General features: G+C 35.3%; 2 protein-coding genes across 2 annotated transcripts; one reads left to right on the plus strand and one right to left on the minus strand.

The window, feature by feature from the left end:
- The first annotated feature begins 10,161 nt into the window (after positions 1-10,161).
- On the plus strand, positions 10,162-11,734 carry LOC149409119 (uncharacterized). Its single transcript, XM_089650172.1, has 4 exons — positions 10,162-10,545; positions 10,679-10,837; positions 11,257-11,289; positions 11,439-11,734. Exons 1-4 carry the CDS (start codon positions 10,393-10,395, stop codon positions 11,550-11,552), a joined length of 459 nt encoding a protein of 152 aa, XP_089506298.1. The 5' UTR covers positions 10,162-10,392; the 3' UTR covers positions 11,553-11,734.
- Positions 11,735-14,759: 3,025 nt separating this feature from the next.
- Positions 14,760-20,130, minus strand: LOC149409120 (uncharacterized). The gene is made up of 3 exons (XM_089650157.1): positions 19,933-20,130; positions 19,029-19,394; positions 14,760-14,948 (listed from the first exon to the last, which is right to left on the minus strand). The coding sequence occupies exons 1-3, from the start codon at positions 20,128-20,130 to the stop codon at positions 14,760-14,762; spliced, it is 753 nt and encodes a 250-aa protein (XP_089506283.1).
- Between the last annotated feature and the right edge of the window lie 693 nt (positions 20,131-20,823).

Consider the following 20,823-nt stretch of genomic DNA (forward strand, 5'->3'; position numbering starts at 1 on the left):
TAAATATAAAAATGACATATGTAAGCTTACCTTTCAATCATTACTCAAATGAATACTTAGGTATAGTAACCAGAGAGGTTGTAATAAATTATCATAGTAATAGCACAGAATTTGAACTAATTATTTTATAAAATATTGCTTTGAGTAATTATCTAGAAGAAGATAATGAAGTAGATTTTTAAAGAACTAACGATCTTCAACAGTGGATAAATATTAAAAAAAGTGATGTAGGGGAATTAATTTGTATTCATGTAAATATCAGATCATTATGTAAGCGCGCTCTACACTCGCGGCGCGAACGGCCGCGAAGGCCGCAAAACGCGAGTGTGGATCTTGTTCACGCCTTCGCAATCTTCGCTTCGCGCCATTCCCCGATTTTTGTCGGTTTTTTGGCCCGCGACAAAGGGTTTGCGGTTTAAAGTCGCGATCAAGACTGAAGCTTTGCGAGTGTGGATGGACACAGTTCACGCGCGGATCGCGGCGTATATTCACGGCGTGAATTCACGGCGCGACTTCGCGCGCGAGTGTAGAGCCAGCTTAAGAATTGGGATGTTTTGCATGTATATTTAAGAAATTGTTGGGAGCATATAGATATTTTAATGATTAGCGAAACAAATATACAAGCTGACCAAATTAATATGTATGAGATTCCGGGCTATTCAAATTACAACTATTGTCGTAATAATAAATCAGGTGGGGGCATATCGCTATATATAAGAAATAGTATGGTATTTAAACACTATATCTCATAAAATTCTTTTACAGAGACTTAGAAATATAGGAATAAAGGGAAAAGCTTTTCAATGGATAGAAAGTTAAATATCTAATAGATTTCAACAAACCAGAATTAACGAGGCTATTAGCACTTCACTAAAATACACTTTTGGGGTACCACAAGGAAGTACACTTGGGCCCCTTCTCTTTATTATATACATAAACGAACTTTGTAACCAACACATTGGTGGCAAAATTATCACGTTCGCTGACGATACAGTTATTTTGTTTGAAGGAGATGATTGGATAGAAACACACAACCTTGCGAACACAGGTATAAACAGAGTAAAACAGTGGCTAGACAGTAATTTGCTTACACTAAACATACAAAAAACAAAATATCTCACATTTAGCGCTACCCATGCAGGTCAACCCAAAACACCTCATCACCTCACAATACATAATATTAAGTGTAGCCTTGGAAATAATAACCATACTTGTAAATGCGAAACCCTTGAATGTGTTAAATCTATTAAATATTTAGGTATAATAGTGGATAACCATCTTAAATGGAAACAACAAATTGAAAACACAGCTAATAAAGTGCGCAAGCTTATTTATATATTTATAGCATTGCGGGAAATTATAAAAACTCAAGACATTAAAAAAATATACTACGGGCTCTGTAACTCCGTCATAACCTACGGTTGCATTGGATGGGGTGGAACAGGATTAACAATATTATACCCACGGACGTATATAAGGGGGGGGTCTTGGGGGTCCGGACCCCCCCCATTGCACCGCGCCGATTGTAGAATACGATAGTTTCTTAAGTCCGCCGTGGGGGGAGCGGGGGAATGGGCAGTGCCCCCGCCGCGGCGCGCCGCCGCCGCCCGCGTTTCGGCCGCGCGCACCATACCAAGCTAGAATCTAGTTTAGTCTATTTTGTCTCTTCGCGTTGCGCAGTTGTCAGTTGTTTTAATACAGAAAGAAGTGTCGCATTTAAAAAGTATGAAACGATCAAATCAGGTATCTCTTTTGAGTTTTTTTTCTAAGAAAGAGAGACCAAATCCCAATGAACTTTTATCAAAAGACGATGTGGAATCCTTTCATATTGAAGAAGTAGGAATAAATAGAGCGGGGCCATCCACAGATACTGATGACGATGAAGTGAAGAAAGGTAAGTCTCTTGTTTATTTTATTAGGAAGGAACCCAGTTACTAGAATTTTAAAAACTTTTATCCTGCTCTTATTTTTATTCCCAGAGAATTTCTGTAAACAAATGTTTTGCCGTGAGCATAAAATATTTGACAAATGGTAATTTCAGTGTATATGCGACGTGTACCTAAGTGTTATAAAATCATTTCGCCTTTTAACAGAAAGAAATACAATTATATTTAACTAACAACTAACTGGTGCCCGCGACATTGTTCGCGTAGACTTAATTTTTAGTTGAAAATTCTTATTCTTAACATAACTTTTTAGTTTATGAACCGATTGGAATGAAACATAGACTAAAATGTTAAACAAAACCGCATACAAATCGATTAAGCCGTTTCTGAGATTAGCGTGGTCAAACGCACAGACAAACAGACAAAAATTTTAATAACTATTTTATTGACCTCAGTAACATAATTATAGTGCGTATGAATTGTTTTTTTTTTGTAAATATTTATGTACTTACAGAAACGGAACGCTTACGATTTAATTATAGTATGGATTAGAGTATTAGAGTCACAAATTATTATTATTATTCTTACAATTAAATATGACCAAAAAGCTGTTTGAAGATGGGTATGTGCTGTTGTTTTGTTTTAGTCAAATATGTCTTTGTTACAGCCAGGATGGATTTGTGTTCGGCTACGTCCGCAGCCGCAGCCAGGACGGGTTATGATATTGCGCTCTACGTATGTCATCCTCCAAGCAATGACGAGGAAAAGCTGAGAGCATTAAAAGAGCTTTGGACCCCTCCGGATACATTTAAATTTCCAGTCACTATCACTGGTAAAAATAAACTTTCTTTTCAACGCCATTGGACTACCAGGTACTCATGGCTTGTATATTCAAACGTCATGCAGGGAGCACTTTGCAAAGTATGTGTTTTATTTGGAAAAAAGCATGGCGGTCGTGGTCAGCAAGAACTTGGAGCCTTGGTTAGTAAGCCATTTACTTACTGGAAGAAAGCTTTAGAGAGCTTTGATCACCATGCAGATACTAAGTATCATAAATTTGCTGTTGAGCAGGCAGCAAATTTTGCAAGGATCATGGAAGGAAAAACGTTTGATGTTATAGAGTGCATGAATGCAGAAAACAGTGAAACTACGGCCGAAACCGAAACTGAATTCGGGAGATTTCGTCCTGCGGTCGGACATGTTCGGTGCACTGAACTGCGAGCCACGTAAACACTTTTTATTTTCATTATATTCAAATAAGTATTATTGCATTAAAAATATTTTGTCATTGTAGGTAGGATGGTACTTTTTAATTTTAATTATATTGTAGTTCATTAAAAAGAGTGCCATACAAAATGACCAGAGTTTAGAGGAAATTATTTTGTTCTTAAAATGAAAGAGTATTTTTTGTTTAGTGTAGGTAGGTACCTAAAGAAATTAGTGCACCTAAAAAAGTAATTTTGTTTTCTACCTTTTATTTTATGTTATTCGTTAATAATGTTCACACAGGTAATACCTAGATACTGTTTATTTTTTTATATTATTTACGAAGAAGTTATAACTTATTTAAAAAAGCACAACCATTTATTTGAAATAAGGAATGATAATTTTTAATTAATAGTAGTTGTAAAACAATGAATCTCGTGTCAGTTTTTTTTGTTTGAGAGAAAACTACATTTATTTTCATGTATAACTTGAATTTACAATATTTTGTTAGTGTTACTGTAGGTAGGTAGGTAATTTTTAATTTTAATTATATTGTAGTTCATTAAAAAGAGTGTCATAATAGTACGACCAAAGTTTAAAAGAAATTATTTTGTTCTTAAGATGAAAGCTCTTCATTTAGCTTGAGAGAAAACGCTTATTTTTTTTCATACATTAAGTATTATTTGCATTAAAAATATTTTGTTATTGTAGGTAGGATGATACTTTTTGATTTTAATTTTATAATTGTAGTTCATTAAAAAGAGTGCCTTACAATATGACCAAAGTTTAGAATAAATTATTTGGTTATGTGATTAAATAAAAGGTGTTTCAATTTTAAAACAAATTATTTGTTCTTAAGATGAAAGAGTATTTTTGTTTAGTGTACCTTAACAAATTAGGTATAAAAAAAAGTTATTTTGTTTTCCACCTCTTATTTTATGTTATTTCTTTTTTTATGTTATAAACGAAGCGATTTTATTTAAATAAGGAGCGATAATTATGTTATGTTTATTTTTAGTTCAAATATCAGAGACTGAATGATTTATATATATAATATTTAAAAATAAAGGCTGATTGATTAAGACTGACTATTTTTTTCACGAAAACATGACCTTATATATTTTTTTTTAATTTGCGGACCCCCCCCTTATCAAAGCTATATATACGTCCGTGATTATACCCGCTACTGAAGGCACAGAAATCCATTCTACGCGTCATTATGAAGAAACCCTTCAGATACTCGAGCGACGCTCTCTTCAAGGAGTTTAATGTGCTTGATGTTCGACAGTGTTACATAAAAAATAACAATCTGCGTCCACAAAAATAAAAACAAAACGATAACAGTCGATCATAATCATCACACCAGAAGTAAGAGCAGAAACGACCTTTCTATTCCAACTAGCAATACTGCGGCTTATCAAAAAGTTTTCTCATACCTGGGACCAAAAATATACAACAAAATCCCCTCTCAATTTAAACTATGTGAATTATCAGCCTTCGGTACTAAAATTACTAAATGGTTATTAGACTTAGGTAGGACAGATCCCGAAAAATTATTAAAAAACGTAGTCTGAGTTGATTTCCTCGATTTTGTATTTTGTATTTACCTAAAAAATATTTTTTTTATTTTTCTTTCTTACATTGATATATTATATTTTTATTTTATATTTTACATGTACCTATTTTACATGTACCTGGATTTTATTGTTCATTACTGCTAAATTGTATTTTCCTAAAAAAATATTTTCTTTCTATTTTTCTTTCTTACATTTATATGTTATATTTTAATTTTATTTTATATTTTACATGTACCTACCTGGAATTATGTACACGCAACCTGCCAATTTGACTGTCCTAAAACGGGAAACTTCCTAGTTGGACAGTCAAAGCTTCCTTTTATATTTGTATATCTTGTATGTAATAAATGTAATAATAATAAATAAATAAAAAATAAACAATCACCACTAGAATCAAATTATTTTAAAAATGTTTTTTTTTGGTGTAATTACTCTTCCAAATAAAAAAAGTTTGAGTATATTAGCGATATATCGACCACCGAATCTTAACAAACTATCTTTTATTAGGGAAATTGAATCTATTTTGACGGATTTCATGGGCCTTCGAGACAATGTTTTGTTCTTTGGGGACACTAATATAAACTTGATGAATTTTCATGATCCTGTAGTAAGCTCGTATGAAAATATTCTTGCAAGCAATTATTTGATCAAATGCATAGACGGTGTGACGCGGGAAGCAATTGTTAGCGGGTGCATAACACAATCATGCATAGATCATATATACGTTAGGTACAGTAACGGGCTTAAACAAGTGGACTCGCTATCAGCGTGTGTATGCGAGATTTCCATAGCAGATCACTATATGACAGCCGTTAATATTAAATATGATGTGCAAAAAGAACCATTAAAAAACATGAAAAAGATAACAATTTTGTCCCAAAAACATATTGATAATCACATCCGAGAAATACATTGGAATTCTCTACTTAATGAAAAAGAAAGTACCTTTTTGTATCATCAAATTAAAAATAATTTAATTAATTTATATAAAAAAAGCACTGTGTCATTTTTTGAAAAACGAACCAAACGACCACATGCGATCAAAAAGTGGATAACTACAGATATTTTAGAGTTAATAAAAAAAGGGATTTATTGTTTCGAAGATGGAAAAATTCTCCTTGTAATAAAACTTATGAAAATGAATACAGGTACATGCAAAATAATGTCAACGAATTAATTACTAAAAGAAAAAATTGTTATTTTAAAGATAAATTCAAACGTAGTTTCAATAATACTAAGCAAACATGGGATGAAATAAATAAAATGTTGGGAAGAAAAACTAAAAGTTATTGTGATGAAGTCATCTCACGATATGTGTTAAAGGAACAGACGGTGGAAAGTGTAACAAACCAATATGTAAATTATTTATCAAATAGTATAAGCCAAATGTTGCACAGATGTGATTTTAAGGCATCCAATGTTAATCAAATAGAATTACCTCACAGTATGTATTTACCAAAGGCAACTCTCACTGAGATAAAAAATATGGTTAAGAAAATGAAAAATTCAAAATCCTTAGGAATGGACAACATAAGAATGTACGACATATAGATATTTTAGGACCCATTATAACGCACTTAGTTAATATACATTATAGAAGCTGAATTGCCAAATGATCTTAAATGTGCTATTACTAGACCTATATACAAAGGAGGAAAGCACTCAGAAATAGGAAACTATCGACCTATCAGTATCTTGCCTGCACTTGGAAAAATTTTTGAAAAATATATTTCCTTAAAATTAAATAAATACTTAGAAAAATTTGATATTATAGACCAAAAACAATAATCCTTTCAAAAGAAAAAAATCACAGAGAATTTATTACAGGATTTTTCAAATTATATTAATAATGAATTAAACCATAAAAGACATGTTTTAGTACTATTTATAGATAACTCCAAAGCGTTTGATACAATTGACCCACAGAAATTATTAAAAATCTTAGAAGCAATTGGAATTAGAGGTAACCTACCTCATTTGTTTAAAAATTATTTATTAGACATATCTGTGTAAAAATATTTGAAAAAATGAGTGGGAGGAAAAAAATCTGTGCTGGAGTCCCGCAGGGGTCGATTTTGGGTCCAACCCTTTATATTATATTTGTATCAATAATGAAAAATATATTTAAATATGTAAGACACTTTTTATATGCTGACGACACTGCTCTTGTCATATCTGATGAACAATTATCCATTGCGATTAAATATATGCAACATGACTTTACGTCCCTGATAAAATGGTCACATGACGCAGGTCTAATCATTAATACCAAGAAAACTAAATTGATGCACATACGGTCTCCACATGCTTCATTTCAGATCATGCCTAAAATAATTTCACATAATTTTATATGTATTCATCAAAACATTTTACAGCCCTGTATGTGTGAAAGTATTGAACTGGTAAATGAATACTTTTATTTGGGGGTGACTGTTGATTGTCATTTCAAATGGGATACACAAATAAACAAAACTTGCAAGCGGCTGAGAGCGATAGTGGGTAGGATATACAAACTGAAATGTTTCGTTCCGGTTAATATTTTGAAAATTATTTACCTATCACTCGCAGAATCAACCTTACGGTATGGTTTAACTACTTGGGGTCACTCTTGTAAAACTAATTTAAACCACCTGCAACCAGTGCAAAATTCTATGGTTAAGTTATTAGCTCAAAAACAAATTTTTTCACAGAGACTAAACATATCATTGTTGTATCGGAATTTAACAATATTATCGGTGCAGGCCTTATTATGGTACAAAATATTGATTCAACATATATCTGAGTCTGATTATAAAAGGAAAGTGGAACATGAATATAATACAAGGTTTACAAAGAATGAAGGAATGCTTGTTCCAAAATATAATAATAAATACGGACGGCGAACCCTAGAATTTAACGTGCCAAAAATGCTTAACATGTTACCCATTAATATAAAAAATTGCAATTCTACAAATAGATTGAGATATATGCTGAAACAATGGTTACTAAATAGAGATAGTTTATATTAATTTAGGTGTGTTAATTGTATAGTTATAGTAATAATATTATGTGTGTATGTATGTAATTGATCATTAACATCCTGTTGACAAACTGCTTTATTGCAGTTTAACGGGATTGTAGCTTGAAAACCAATAAAAAAAATTAAAAAAAACTTAAATTTAAATTAATTCACATGTACAACTGTATTTTTCCTAAATAAACTCAAATAAAAATATCTTTTTCATTCGTATAAATAGTATCATCCAATTCTAGCAATCGCCTGTTTATTTCGTTTCTTCTATTTATTTATTTGAAAAAAATTATAGTCCATTACTAGTGCTTATGAAACTGTTCAAGTTATAAGTAAGAACAGATAATAATATTTTTTTATTTCTAGTCAACGCAATTTAGTGTCATAAATATGGAAAATAAGTTTTATTATTTTATTTATTTATAGAGCGCAGACGGTTTACATATAGTTCCCGTGAGCACTTAGGCCATAGGCACATTGTCTCCCATTTTACCTCACTCCTTTAACAGTAATCCGGTTCCTTTAACTCTTAAACCCTACCTGGGGTACTGGAGTACCCCCCTGGTGTTTAAAATATCAACAATTTTGACAATATTGCACTGTTAAAAAATCGCTCTAGCTAATCTACTCTCTATAATTGTCGCGTAAGTACGTCGGTAAGCCGTGACCGCCCGGCAAGTGCACTCGCGTCCACAGGTGTTCCGGGGTACCCCAGTTCCCCGTGGTAGGAATAGTGTTAGTTCTTCCTTCCAGTTATACTTGAATTACTAAAGTTGTTTTTCAACATTTCTGGTAAGTTTACACATTATTTATGATTTACTTTACTTTGTGATAATGGTTAGAGTACAGTGTTGATAGGGAGGGCCTGCGCCCAATAACGAGACATTCATGGACTAATAATGTGTTATGAATGTAATGACAGTGTATGCAGTGTAATGAGGTGTCTGTATTGTTTTCAGATATGGCAACCCAGACTCGAAGTCTTGTGGGGGGGGTTAAATTGCAGCTGCTTTGTTGGTTTCTGACGACGAAAAGCTAAACCTAGGAGAAGATTCAGAAGATGAGCCCGACGGTGTGATCGAGGATTCCCCGGACCATTCAAGTCGCATCTCATGAACACGGTGATCAAGATAGAGTGGAAGGAGATGAAGAGTATTTAGTGCCTGACAATGATGGGGCTGGTATAAATGAATAAGATAGGCGCTTAGTTCGTGTGCTAGATTCTCCATTAGTTCTGTACAGAAAACGACAAAATAATGTCATGGAACTGACTGCTCCCGTACAAGATCTTAACAGAAACCTGACATGTAACAATTGGTTCCCGTCTATACCTACGGCCAAGAATTTACTGGAAAAAGGGATAACACTAGTTGGAACTGTAAAGAAGAATAAACGAGAAATTCCTCCTGTTTTCTTGGACACTAAAAATCGAGAGAGATGCACCTCAATGTTTGCCTACGACGGACCTCTCACACTTTTGTCGTATTGTCCTCTGAAGTCAGCTAAGAAGAAAGTTGTAATCATGCTGTCCACCATGCATGTCAGCCCTGACAAGGATAATGAAGTGTACCTTCCAGAAATAATACATTTCTATAATAAAACCAAATGAGGGGTGGATGTGTTTGGCCAACTTTGTAAGAAGTACTCAACGTCCAGGAAGACCAAAAAGTGGCCCATGTGTCTCTTCTACGGGTTGCTAAATGCTGTTAGTGTTAACTCTTGAGTCTTATTCAAGCTGTCAACTAACATTGATAAAGAGAAAATAACCAAGCGGCGTGAATTTCTTAAGAGTTTGACAATGGCACTCATAAAACCTCATATGAGAGCAAAATTACAATGGCCAAGTTTACCCCGGGATATCAGAGAAACTATACGTGCAGTCTTGAATATTCACAGTGAAGATCATAGGCCGGTCCCTGATAATCCCAAACCTGGTCGCTGCTGCTTTTGTCCGCGCACAAAAGACAGAAAATCTCGATCTGTCTGTAACACTTGTCGCCGCCATATTTGTGTTGACCATCAATACAAAATTTGTCCTTCATGTGACAACAAAAATGTCTATTAGTTTTGATTAATAAATTTTATTGTCTTTTCTTATTACTTTGCCATAATAAAAATAATATTTAAAAAAATATCAAATACTTTTATTTTATTAATTTTTTTATTAATTACATTCCCAGAGTGGTAGGGTTTAAGAGTTAATAAAGATTACCAGGGTTGTTATTGGATATCTGACTATGTCCTCTGGGGCCTTAGCATGAGAATCGATCGAACTTAACGATATCGTATTGCTAAGCGTATCTACCGACCATTTTATAACGACTTCCCTAGCATGAGAACACTATTGATATCTCTAACGACATCGATAAGGCAATAAATACAAATCGATATACGCTGGCAATACTGGGAAGGAATTGTCTATGAATTGGATAGACGTCAGACGTCAAACGTCAGATTTCAAGCTTGATCATTGTAACCGCCTTGTTTTTTTTAATATTTTACGATGTCGCAAGCAATGGTAGCTGGGTAAGTTATTTATTTATCTTTTTATGTGAAAGAATTTCCATTATTATCAAAGAGATATACTTACATTCTATTGTGTCAAAATTTTGAAGTTATTTTTACTAATATTTCAATCATACGCAGTATTTTAAGATATTCAAAATGCTGATATTATGATTTCAGGAAGAGAGTAAGGTCGACGACCAGTCAAATGGATCTGCTAACCAGCTATATGGCTGACCATTCGGAGTTCGCCGCTGGAAGGTTTGTGGGACCTCAGGGTTCAAATAAGGATATGTGGCGGAATTTGGCGGAACAACTGGCAGAATTGGGTCCTGCTAAGTCAGCCGAGCAGTGGAAAACAGTGAGTATTTGTACCTACCTATACAAACTGGTTGCAGCAAACTTTGCTGACCTTCTAATATAATCTATCATCGAGACACTTGATATAAGACCGTAAATCACTTTTAACCTGACATTATTTTTACATTTTACAGACATGGCGTGACATAGCTTCCCCTTCTCGCCCGAGCAAGAAGAGGAAGCTAACTGACAAGCCAGATGTGGGGGTTCGGATGGTGATGGCGCAGGAGGCTAATAACCAATCATCCAAGGAGCTTGTGGGAGCTATTCATAAATTCTCCAATATTTTTAAGGTATTTCCTATTTCTCTTCGAATCACTCCCAAATACAGCGCTACACGTGTAAGTTGCCAGATTAAAATATAAAGAAATAGCGTCAATTCATGTTTAGGCCAGCGCCAACTTATAAGTGTGGCACTGTACTTTTAAATTAGAATTAAATCTTAGTAGAACAAAATAAAATGCCCAGCTTTGACTTATTTCATTTATTTATTGTACTATTCCCAATGTACTATTTTTCCATTTTGCGCGGTGGAGTTTTTATTGTTCTGTTTGTTTAGATATTCTTTGTGTTAAAAAAAATTAATAAACATGTAAAATCCAGCTTGGCGAGAAATTCAAAATGAATAAATTAATTTATAATCTTCCTTTTAGTATGTCGACTACCTATTGTTATTTAAATTAAATTAATGAGTTGTTATTTATCATTTCAGAGTTCAATGGATCGATTTGCTGACATTTTTGAGGTATTTCCTGTTCCTTTTTGTAATTATTTGTCAGGGCACCCCGAGACCGGGCAAGATACAGTGGTCTCGTCTCACTGGCACTAATAACTAATTTACTATAGAAGGTAAATTAAGTTAGTAAATTAATGAATTATCATCTCTTGTTTCAGAGATACACGGCAGTGGAACGTGAAAGGGTTTGTTTACTCCAACGACAGTTGGCGAGGTATTTATTTGCTATACATCTATACAGGCTTTTAAAAACATTTAATGTACAAAACTGAACAAATTAAATTAAATATTGCATTATTTAATATGTCACTTGAGAGATTGCGAAGTATGTTCACAAGGGATGGAACACGATTATTAACAATTGTCCTTGGAGAGGCAAGCAGTCCAGCTAGGAGGTACGATGAAAGTAGAATGAATGAGATCTCTAATAAAACATTTCTAATTCTAGACAAACTCAACCGTCAACATCATTTGCTAACTCGCCTAACTATACGTTGAAGTTGGAGTCGGAGGATGAATACGATTAGTTTTTAAGTTTTTTTTATAATTTTCAAGATAATAAGTTTTTTGTATACTTTGTGTGTTAAATTTTTATTTTTATTAACGTTTTGTATGTTCATAATTTTTATGTTTCTTGTGAAAAAGTGAAACTCAACAACAAATGTCATTTTTTTTACAATTTAGATACATACAATACAATATTTTAAAGTACTTGTTGTGTAATATTGCATGCAGCACTTTGCATATACATATACTTGATTAGTAGCAGTTCTTCAAACTCTTGCAATGTCTCTGTGAGGCGTGAATTGTTTTTACAATGTAGGTACATACAATACAATGTTTTAAAGTACTTTTGAAGTACTTGTTGTGAAATATTGCATGCAGCGCTTTGCATATATGAATATGTACTTGATTAGTAGCAGTTCTTCAAACTCTTGCAATGTCTCTGTGAGGCGTGAATTGTTTTTACAGTGTTGGTACATACAATACAATGTTTTAAAGTACTATTGAAGTTCTTTTTGAGAAATATTGCATGCAGCGCTTTGTATATATGTATACTTGATTAGTAGCAGTTCTTCAAACTCTTGCAATGTCTCTGTGAGGCGTGAATTATTTTTACAATGTAGGTACATACGATACAATGTTTTAAAGTACTATTAAAGTTCTTTTTGAGAAATATTGCATGCAGCGCTTTGCATATATGTATATTTGATTAGTAGCATTTCTTCAAACTCTCGCAATGTCTCTGTGAGGCGTGAATTGTTTTTACAATGTAGGTACATACAATACAATGTTTTAAACTACTATTGAAGTTCTTTTTGTGAAATATTGCATGCAGCGCTTTGCATATATGTATACTTGATTAGTAGCAGTTCTTCAAACTCTTGCAATGTCTCTGTGAGGCGTGAATTGTTTTTACAATGTAGGTACATACGATACAATGTTTGAACATGATGAAGCACTATAAGTCAGTTTCCTTGTTTAATATATTATCATTCGTGGGAGAAGTACTTTCGCACTAGTTCGTCTCTCACTCTGCGGGCTGCAACAACCCTGCTGACATCTTCAGGCTGGTGCAGCAGCTCAACCTCTCTTAACTCTACATTATCATTATAATCGTCTGTTAATCTGAAAATAGAGAACAATTTATTAATATTTTGTACTGTTGCCTTACTTTTTTAAATGCATATAGTTCAACAAGGAAACTGATTTATAGTGCTTCATCATGTTGTATAGTATAGCACAAGTAATAATTATTTGACCAGCAGCATCGGGCTCATAATGAAGAACTCTGTCTTTCCTGAGGCAACGGAATATAGCCTTCCATGCCCCAAATAGGCGTTCTACGGAACATCTCGCCTCACAGTGCGCCTTTGTGTATCTGTATTGGGCACTCCCCTCGACTGCATTCAATATTGGTGTCATCAGATAAGGCTCGAGTGTATATCCAGAATCGCCTGATTGAAACAAAACACCCATTATAATAGGTACATACAACTACTAAATTATGATTTTTTTGCCTTTTTTTAAAATGAGTTGTTGAAATACATACCTAGCAAGAAATATGTCCCAATTCTCTGATTGTATAGTCTGTTCATTTCAGTTTTGACTAAACTATTATTCCAAATGAATTGGTCATGGACAGTACCCGGGAAGCGTGTGTTGATGCTCAATATTTTCAACGTAGCATCGCAGACCTGTTTCTCAAACATAAAAAACCTTCAATAAAATTTGAAAACAACAATCCGGCTGTTTTATTTCTGAAAAAATATTTACCACTTGAACATTCAGCGAATAAAATCCTTTGTGGTTTTTGTACTGCTCCTCGTGTCTGGAAGGGGTGACGATGGCGATGTGGGTGCAATCGATGCATCCCAGAACATGTGGAAAGTTTAATTTTTCCCTAAAACTACTCTCTACTTGCTTGCGGGCTTCATTTGTAGCCGGAAAATGTATCCATCTTCTGTACAGATGTTCTAAAACTGCTTTCATAAAGAGTTTTATGCACTTGCTAACGGTAGTTTGCCCTATCGCCAAGAAGTGATCTTGGCCTACTCCACGTTGGTAGCTCCCTGTAGCAAAGAAGCTGATGGGTGCGAGTACCTGTCAACATCATAAATAATACAACTAATTAATAAACTTCACTTTTGATCATTTTAATCACTTTATTGTGAAAAATTATCATCAGCAATCGAAGCAAATTTATTTATTTCACGTGGTCGTTCCAGTGGTGGATAGATTTATATTGTGTTTTTGTTTTACTAAGATATCAATAATATTTAATACTCTCACTTTAATGTATACTGGAAGTCCTAATGTATTTTTTGACACTAGAAAAGGAGTTAATTGATCAATGAGATCTCTAGCCATAATACGCGATATTCGAAACAATTGTCTGAATTCCGTCTCTGCAAGTTCGAACGGATTCAATTGATCGCGTAGACGACGCCTTTCAATCCTACGATCTTCCCTAACCTGCCTCCTTTCATTGAACCAGAAATTTTGCATAATGAACGACATTATTAAAAAAATACGTATATCGACAGCCAACCAAAGTTTTAACTGACACTCAAGACCCCACGTTATATTCGGCGGGCTTTTAGCAACCGTCGGTCGGAAGTTATCCTATCGATACATTCTCATGCTCGCAATTTTAACGATACCGTCGCTACTTTGACCATAGACAAGGAATTTTAACAATCGTCGGTTGTTATATTTTGATCGTGCTAGCATATGTCGTTAAGTGCTCATTGATGACGTATTTTAACGATATCGTATTGCTATAGGGCTATATCGACTTCTCATGCTAAGGCCCTGGTTCAACAATGTGTCTTCCCAGGTCTCATCTCTCCTCTCCAATCTCCCTTGGTTCCCTGAAGGCCCCAGAAGGGAAGAGAGCCTCGTCTCACCTCTACATTCGCCTTTGGTTCCGTGAAGGCCACACAAGGGAACAGTTCACGAAGGTGTCCTCATCTCTCCTATCCACTCCTCCTTGGTTCCCTTAAGGTCCAACGAGGGAAGAGGGTCTCCTCTCTCCTCTTCACTCCTCCTTCTTTCCCCGAAGGCCCCACGGGGGAAGAGTCAACTCCCCGTTGGTTCCATGAAGGCCCCACGACTATAGAATCCACTCCCCCTTGGTTCCTTGGGGGCCCCACTGACAGCATTAGCTAAATTTAAAGGGACTTACGTTGCAATAAGAATAAGTGTAACGGACGTTGTTGTCCACATTATTTCATTTTGTCAAAATATGTTTACATTTATAAAATGTGCCAACTCCACGCCACTGGCAAAATCCTCACTCCCCGCCACTGCTAATTTTGTATCCCGTTTCGGCCGAATTGGCCTGAATATTCTGACCTCGAAAAGCATCGGTACCGTATCGCGCACGATGTACGATGTTCAGATTTTTCAATGTACAAATTTACTAACAAATAACAATTTATTAAATGTTACAAATACCTATTTTTTACTTGTACATCTCCTCGGCGATAGTTAAATAAACACTATTTGCGACGTGCTACTACTGAGGAGATATTTAAAGTGCCGTTTTTTAACGAATTTGTTTAACCATTTTTGTACAAATATTTTTACTTTTTTGCCTCTACAAAAATCCAGGGTATCTATTCCCCAGTCTCTATCGCTCGCAATTTCCGCCGAAAGTACATACACTGGTAGAGTTTGTTATTCCTGAGTCTCACCGAAAGTACATACTACACGCCATACGTCAAAATTCATTCGACTTAAACAACGAGTGGGTCGAAGCAGTAGAGATCGGCAAAACTGTCAAAATCTCATTGCATCCTGGTGAATTGCCTTATACAAAAAAAAAAAAAAATCGTTTCCCGCGCGCCTTCGAAGTTGGTATCGGATTCGTTTAGTTCTGCAAAGTTGTTTTAACCACTCGGGTCTGATAAGTTTGTTTTGCTAAAATCATTACCTGACATAGATACCGAGTTATAGGTAATATAATGGCTGATTTACCGGCGGTGTTGACTGCAATACACAACATAGAGGAAGCTGAGGTAGCTGCTTTGAGACCAGCAAGAACGTTTCGCCAGAGGGTCGATTCTTTCGCCAACTTAACTGACGAAGCATTCGTCAGGAATTTTAGGCTTAACAAAGGCTTAGTACGTCGGCTAATACTCGCTGTGTCCCCGTTCATGACACCCCCATCCCGTTCTTCAGCTCTAGATGTCGAAACTAAAGTGAGCACAAAAAATTAAAAAAAAATGACAGTTTTCACATGAAAATTAACTTGCTAATTAATCTGTTGGTTGTTTGACAGGTGTTAGCAGCATTAATTTTTTTTGCCACGGGTGGTTATCAATTGCCCGTGGGGTGTAACGTGAACGTTGCAATTTCGCAACCCTCAATTTCACGTGCACTAGAGGAGGTAGTAAATGCCCTCAATAAACCAGAGATCTTCAATGAATGGGTAAAATTTCCCCCAAATATCCAGGCACTAAACGAGATAAGGAATAAGTAAGTTTTTATTAGACGAATATTATGATCACATTATTTACTTATTTTGAGGTTGGCTCTATCAATAATATTTGTTTATTTTTGGTTTTACAATAAATATAGATTCCCAGGAATTATCGGGTGCATCGACTGCACTCACGTGGCTATATTCCCGCCAAACACAAGAGATCCAGTCACTCCGGAACACATCTATGTTAATAGAAAAGCTTACCATTCGATTAAAGTTCAGTTAATTTGTGACTCGGATCTCCGAATTTTGCATGTTGATGCACGTTTCCCTGGAAGCACTCATGATGCATTTATATGGAAGTCGTGTTCTGTGGAACCTGTGCTGAAGCAGTTGTATACGCGTGGTCAATCAGGGTATTATCTTCTGGGGGACTCTGGGTACCCTTTGCGACCTTGGTTAATGACCCAAATCGATAGGGCTGAACCTGGATCGCCCGCAGAAAGGTTCAATACAAAACTAAGATCAATCAGGTCAACTGTAGAGAGATGTAACGGTGTTTTAAAAATGAGATTCCGTTGCCTTTGTAAACACAGGGTTCTTCATTATGCTCCCGAAAAGGCTTCCAGAATTATCAATGCATGCACAGTGCTTCACAATATGTGTGTAGAAGATAAATTTGATCTTCCAGATTACCTGATTGATCATAATCTAGATTTAGGAGTGATTGCTGGTGGAAGGGCTGCCGAACTGGGGCCTGGGGCTGTTAACAGAATTAACCCAGATTTAGTGGCTGGTAGAGCTCTTCAAAATAGGATCGTTCTAAATTATTTCCGTTAATGTTTATACGAATCTTTTTTTATCGTTTTGTTATTCTGTTAATTCTATAATATTATTTATCAAGTGTTTTGGTTTTATTAGTATTAATGATGGTGGATTAGCTGCACACACTAGGCTAGATGAGGCTGAACGCGACAACGCAAACATAATATGTACATATGATTATAATTAGTAACTTTGTAAGCACCACCTTATTTTGGTTGCAAACTAACTAAATTATTTAGGGCCGACATAATACCATCTATGTATTTATTACACAGGTCATATACCCACCACAAAGAAGGTTGCGTTGGAAACTAAACATATAAAAAAATTATTTTGAAGCCAGTTGCTGTGCAAGCCCCATCGCCGCCAATAGCAGTTGCCTCTGCAGTGCTCGTGCGATGTTATATGTGTAAAGTGAATTTCAACAACTTTTACGTATTTTGTAATAATGTAGTAATGTAAAATTTAAAATATAATTCATATTATCTTAAAAAAGAAAACAATGGTGTGATCTTAAAAAAATGTATGTAATATTATGAAATTTTTATCAAATAATACAAAAAACAAGACAGCACTTTGCAATATACAATTTCAATATATTTTGTAGTACAAGCTAAGGACAAAAAATAAGTACACTGAAAAACAGTTTTCAGTTGTTCAATTTTAACATATTTTGCAATATAAACTAGAGAAATTACACTGCAGTGAAGTCTGATATTTTCTAGTATTAACAATTACATTTTTGGTGTTAATTTTTAAGTATAACACATTATGTTTATGCGAAAAATAAAATGTTCATTCATTACGTTGAAAAATACCACAATTTTTAAACAATATAATGGTGTCACAAAACAACAACATTTAACATTTCAAAAAATTATATGTTGAATAATATAATAATTCTTATATTTTTTTAAATAATTTTATATCACAGAAACTCCTGTAAATCAATCACATTAATCTATCTACAGGTACTATATTTTTCTTATTTATTCACCACTGATTTGTGTACACACTCTCTAATGTCCATGCACATCCATTATTGGATTTTTTATTGTTACTGTATTATATTTTATGCTATGTACGTGCCTATACGTATCAAAAAAAACTTAACCAATTAAAAAATATATAAATAAATACAAAAAACATAATGTTTATTTTAATCCGAATAAATTGTCGGGGCAGACGCACAGTACATACGTCCTCCGATATATTGGGAATTAACTCAAACTTTATCAGGAAACGTCCTGCAGTCACTTTTTTAACATGAGTACCAATAAGTTGACGAGATTCTTAGTAACTCGTTTTTCTCCGTGCACGCACACTCTTGGAGTCAACACCTTCCTTGGCGGAACCCCTCACCATTGAACCCCCACCCGTTCAACTCAGAGGCAAAATACGGTGTCACATAAAGTGGTAGATTCATTAAATGCATCCAACATTCAAATAATATACTGCTTGCTTTAATGACGAGGCTAGTAGATGAGACGGCAAATTTAAAATTTTTACGTTTAAAAAAGTATTATAGTGATTTGTTTAAGGAGTATTATGTCGTGTTGCGTTACCTCCTTCTTTAGCCAGCCAGCGTTTCGGACAGCTTTACAGTGTCCATCATCAGGGCAGATGTGTTACTACACGTCTGCCCCGTCCATCACCTGCCGTGGATGATGGACACTGTAAAGCTATCCAAAATGTTGGTTAAAGAAGGAGGTAGCGCAACACGGCACAATATCCCAAAAACAAATCAGATTCTGTTGAAATACACAACACACAATCAATAGAATTATTTAATTACATCAAATTATAAGTTAGATTTGGCCTTTGATTCTTCTAACAGTCTTATTATCGTATTTAATAATTCTATTGATTGTGTGTTGTGTATTTCAACAGAATCTGTTAGCCTCGTCATTAATGCCAGCATCCCATTAAAAATTTTTTGTTGGTTTATCATGTTCTGGTCCCCCTGTTCTAAAAATCTGTTAGATGCATTTACCGCATTTACCACTCTACGTGATGCCATATTTGGCCTCCGAGTCTGCATGGGTGGAGATTCAATGGTGACGGGTTCCTCCAAGGAAGGTGTTGCCTCCAACAGTGGTGATGCCTCCGAGAGTGATGGGGCCTCCGAGAGCAGCGGTACCTCAACGCTCTCGAAAGACTGCCAGCTGCTGCAGCCAGCAACAGGAGGTGCAACTCCCAGGTGGCCTGTTAACAAAACAGGATTGATGAGTTGAAGGATCTTCTCATCAGTCGTGCTTAGGTGGGCTGCTGGCGCCGGTGGTCCACCTCCAGTCCCAGCCGCATGCTGTCTCAAGGCGGAGTTCTTCGATTTGGTTTTGGATCTTAAATCTTGCCATGTCTGAAAACAATTTTGAAAAATATTCATTATTGACAGTACATATAAAAGTAATGTAGAAATACACTTTATAACATCTTAAAATATTCAAGATAGGGATCACAAATGAGAATAGTAGAAGATTTCGGGGACGCCCGAGGAAGACATGGCACGATCAAGAGAATCAGATACTTGAGTCGGGTCATGTCATGAGTCAGAATAACAGAAGATTATATATGAGACGGTGTATGAATGTGAATAAGACACGGAGTGTGTGCCAAGACCGAGTTATTTGGCGGTCCATCCTCTGTGCCCATCCCTGAGAAAACAGCGTGATGGATAGTTAGTTAAAATAGTCATATTCTTAGATTTTGAAACGATCGACGGTTGTTAAAATTCATGAGGTTGCGTGAATTTTAACAACCAAATTAGGTTAAAATGAAACGCCAAATGAACATCATATTCGTTTTGTTGAATAAATAAACGAAGCATTCGAGCAACAAGAATAAATTTTAAACGTACGATATACATAAATAATGGAAATTAGTAAATATGTACTAACCTTTCTCCAATGTTTAAAATCTTTGTTTGCCCCAGCGAGAGCATTCAGCTTCTCGGCGATCACCGTCCACCTTCTTCTGGATTCCCTGACGGTGAAATTGGATGAAAATTTGCCAGACATCAACTCGGCGTCTGCACCAACCAGCTCTACTAAAAGATCTTTCTGGCATTTCGAAATATATCCACCACCGCCATTCATTTCAGTAAAAGTGCGGAAGAAAATAAAAACGTTGACAGGACGACGCGGCAACGGTTTGTTTTGACATTTCAAATTAACTCCATAGAAATCTCAAACACATCAGAAACATAGACAATATTCACAGGGTGGCCAACACAGTCATCTCTTCAACCGTGCGACACTCAAGAATGCATAAATATAGAACTTATGACAAAAGTCGTAGAGATTTACGTTCGTAGATGGCGCATAGCGAGTAATTCGTGGTAGAGACTCTGGAATAGATACCCTGGAACCTCGTAGCATAGTGAAGAGCGATAGCTCTTTATATACATAGCTCTTTCTGAGCGCTATGTCACGGGGAACCTGCGAAAAATACTAACTTAATCATTTTACAAATTTGATCGCTTCAAGATCATTTTTACACTTTTATTTTACAAAAAATTCTTTTTTTTTTTCGTATCTTGACAAACTAAAAATCTAATTGTCAAGATACACATTGTTATAACTGCTATGTAATTGTAATTCAGGCGAGCTTGCAAAATCTTTGCAAACTTCCAAATTCAAGCGTCTGCCTTCGGCTTTACATCCGGCAAAATGAATATGCAACATTTTACGGTGGCTTATGTACGCGTTTGTAGCGCGGATAGAATCCCCACCCTTTTTCGGTCGACAGCCAAATGTCGGCTGCGAGTCTGTCTTAAAGAATATAAGCAG

The sequence above is a fragment of the Hesperophylax consimilis genome, unplaced genomic scaffold, assembly GCF_061612785.1.
Source record: "Hesperophylax consimilis isolate HC1 unplaced genomic scaffold, BYU_Hcon_1.0 scaffold_36, whole genome shotgun sequence".
NCBI classification, from domain to species: Eukaryota; Metazoa; Arthropoda; class Insecta; order Trichoptera; family Limnephilidae; genus Hesperophylax; species Hesperophylax consimilis.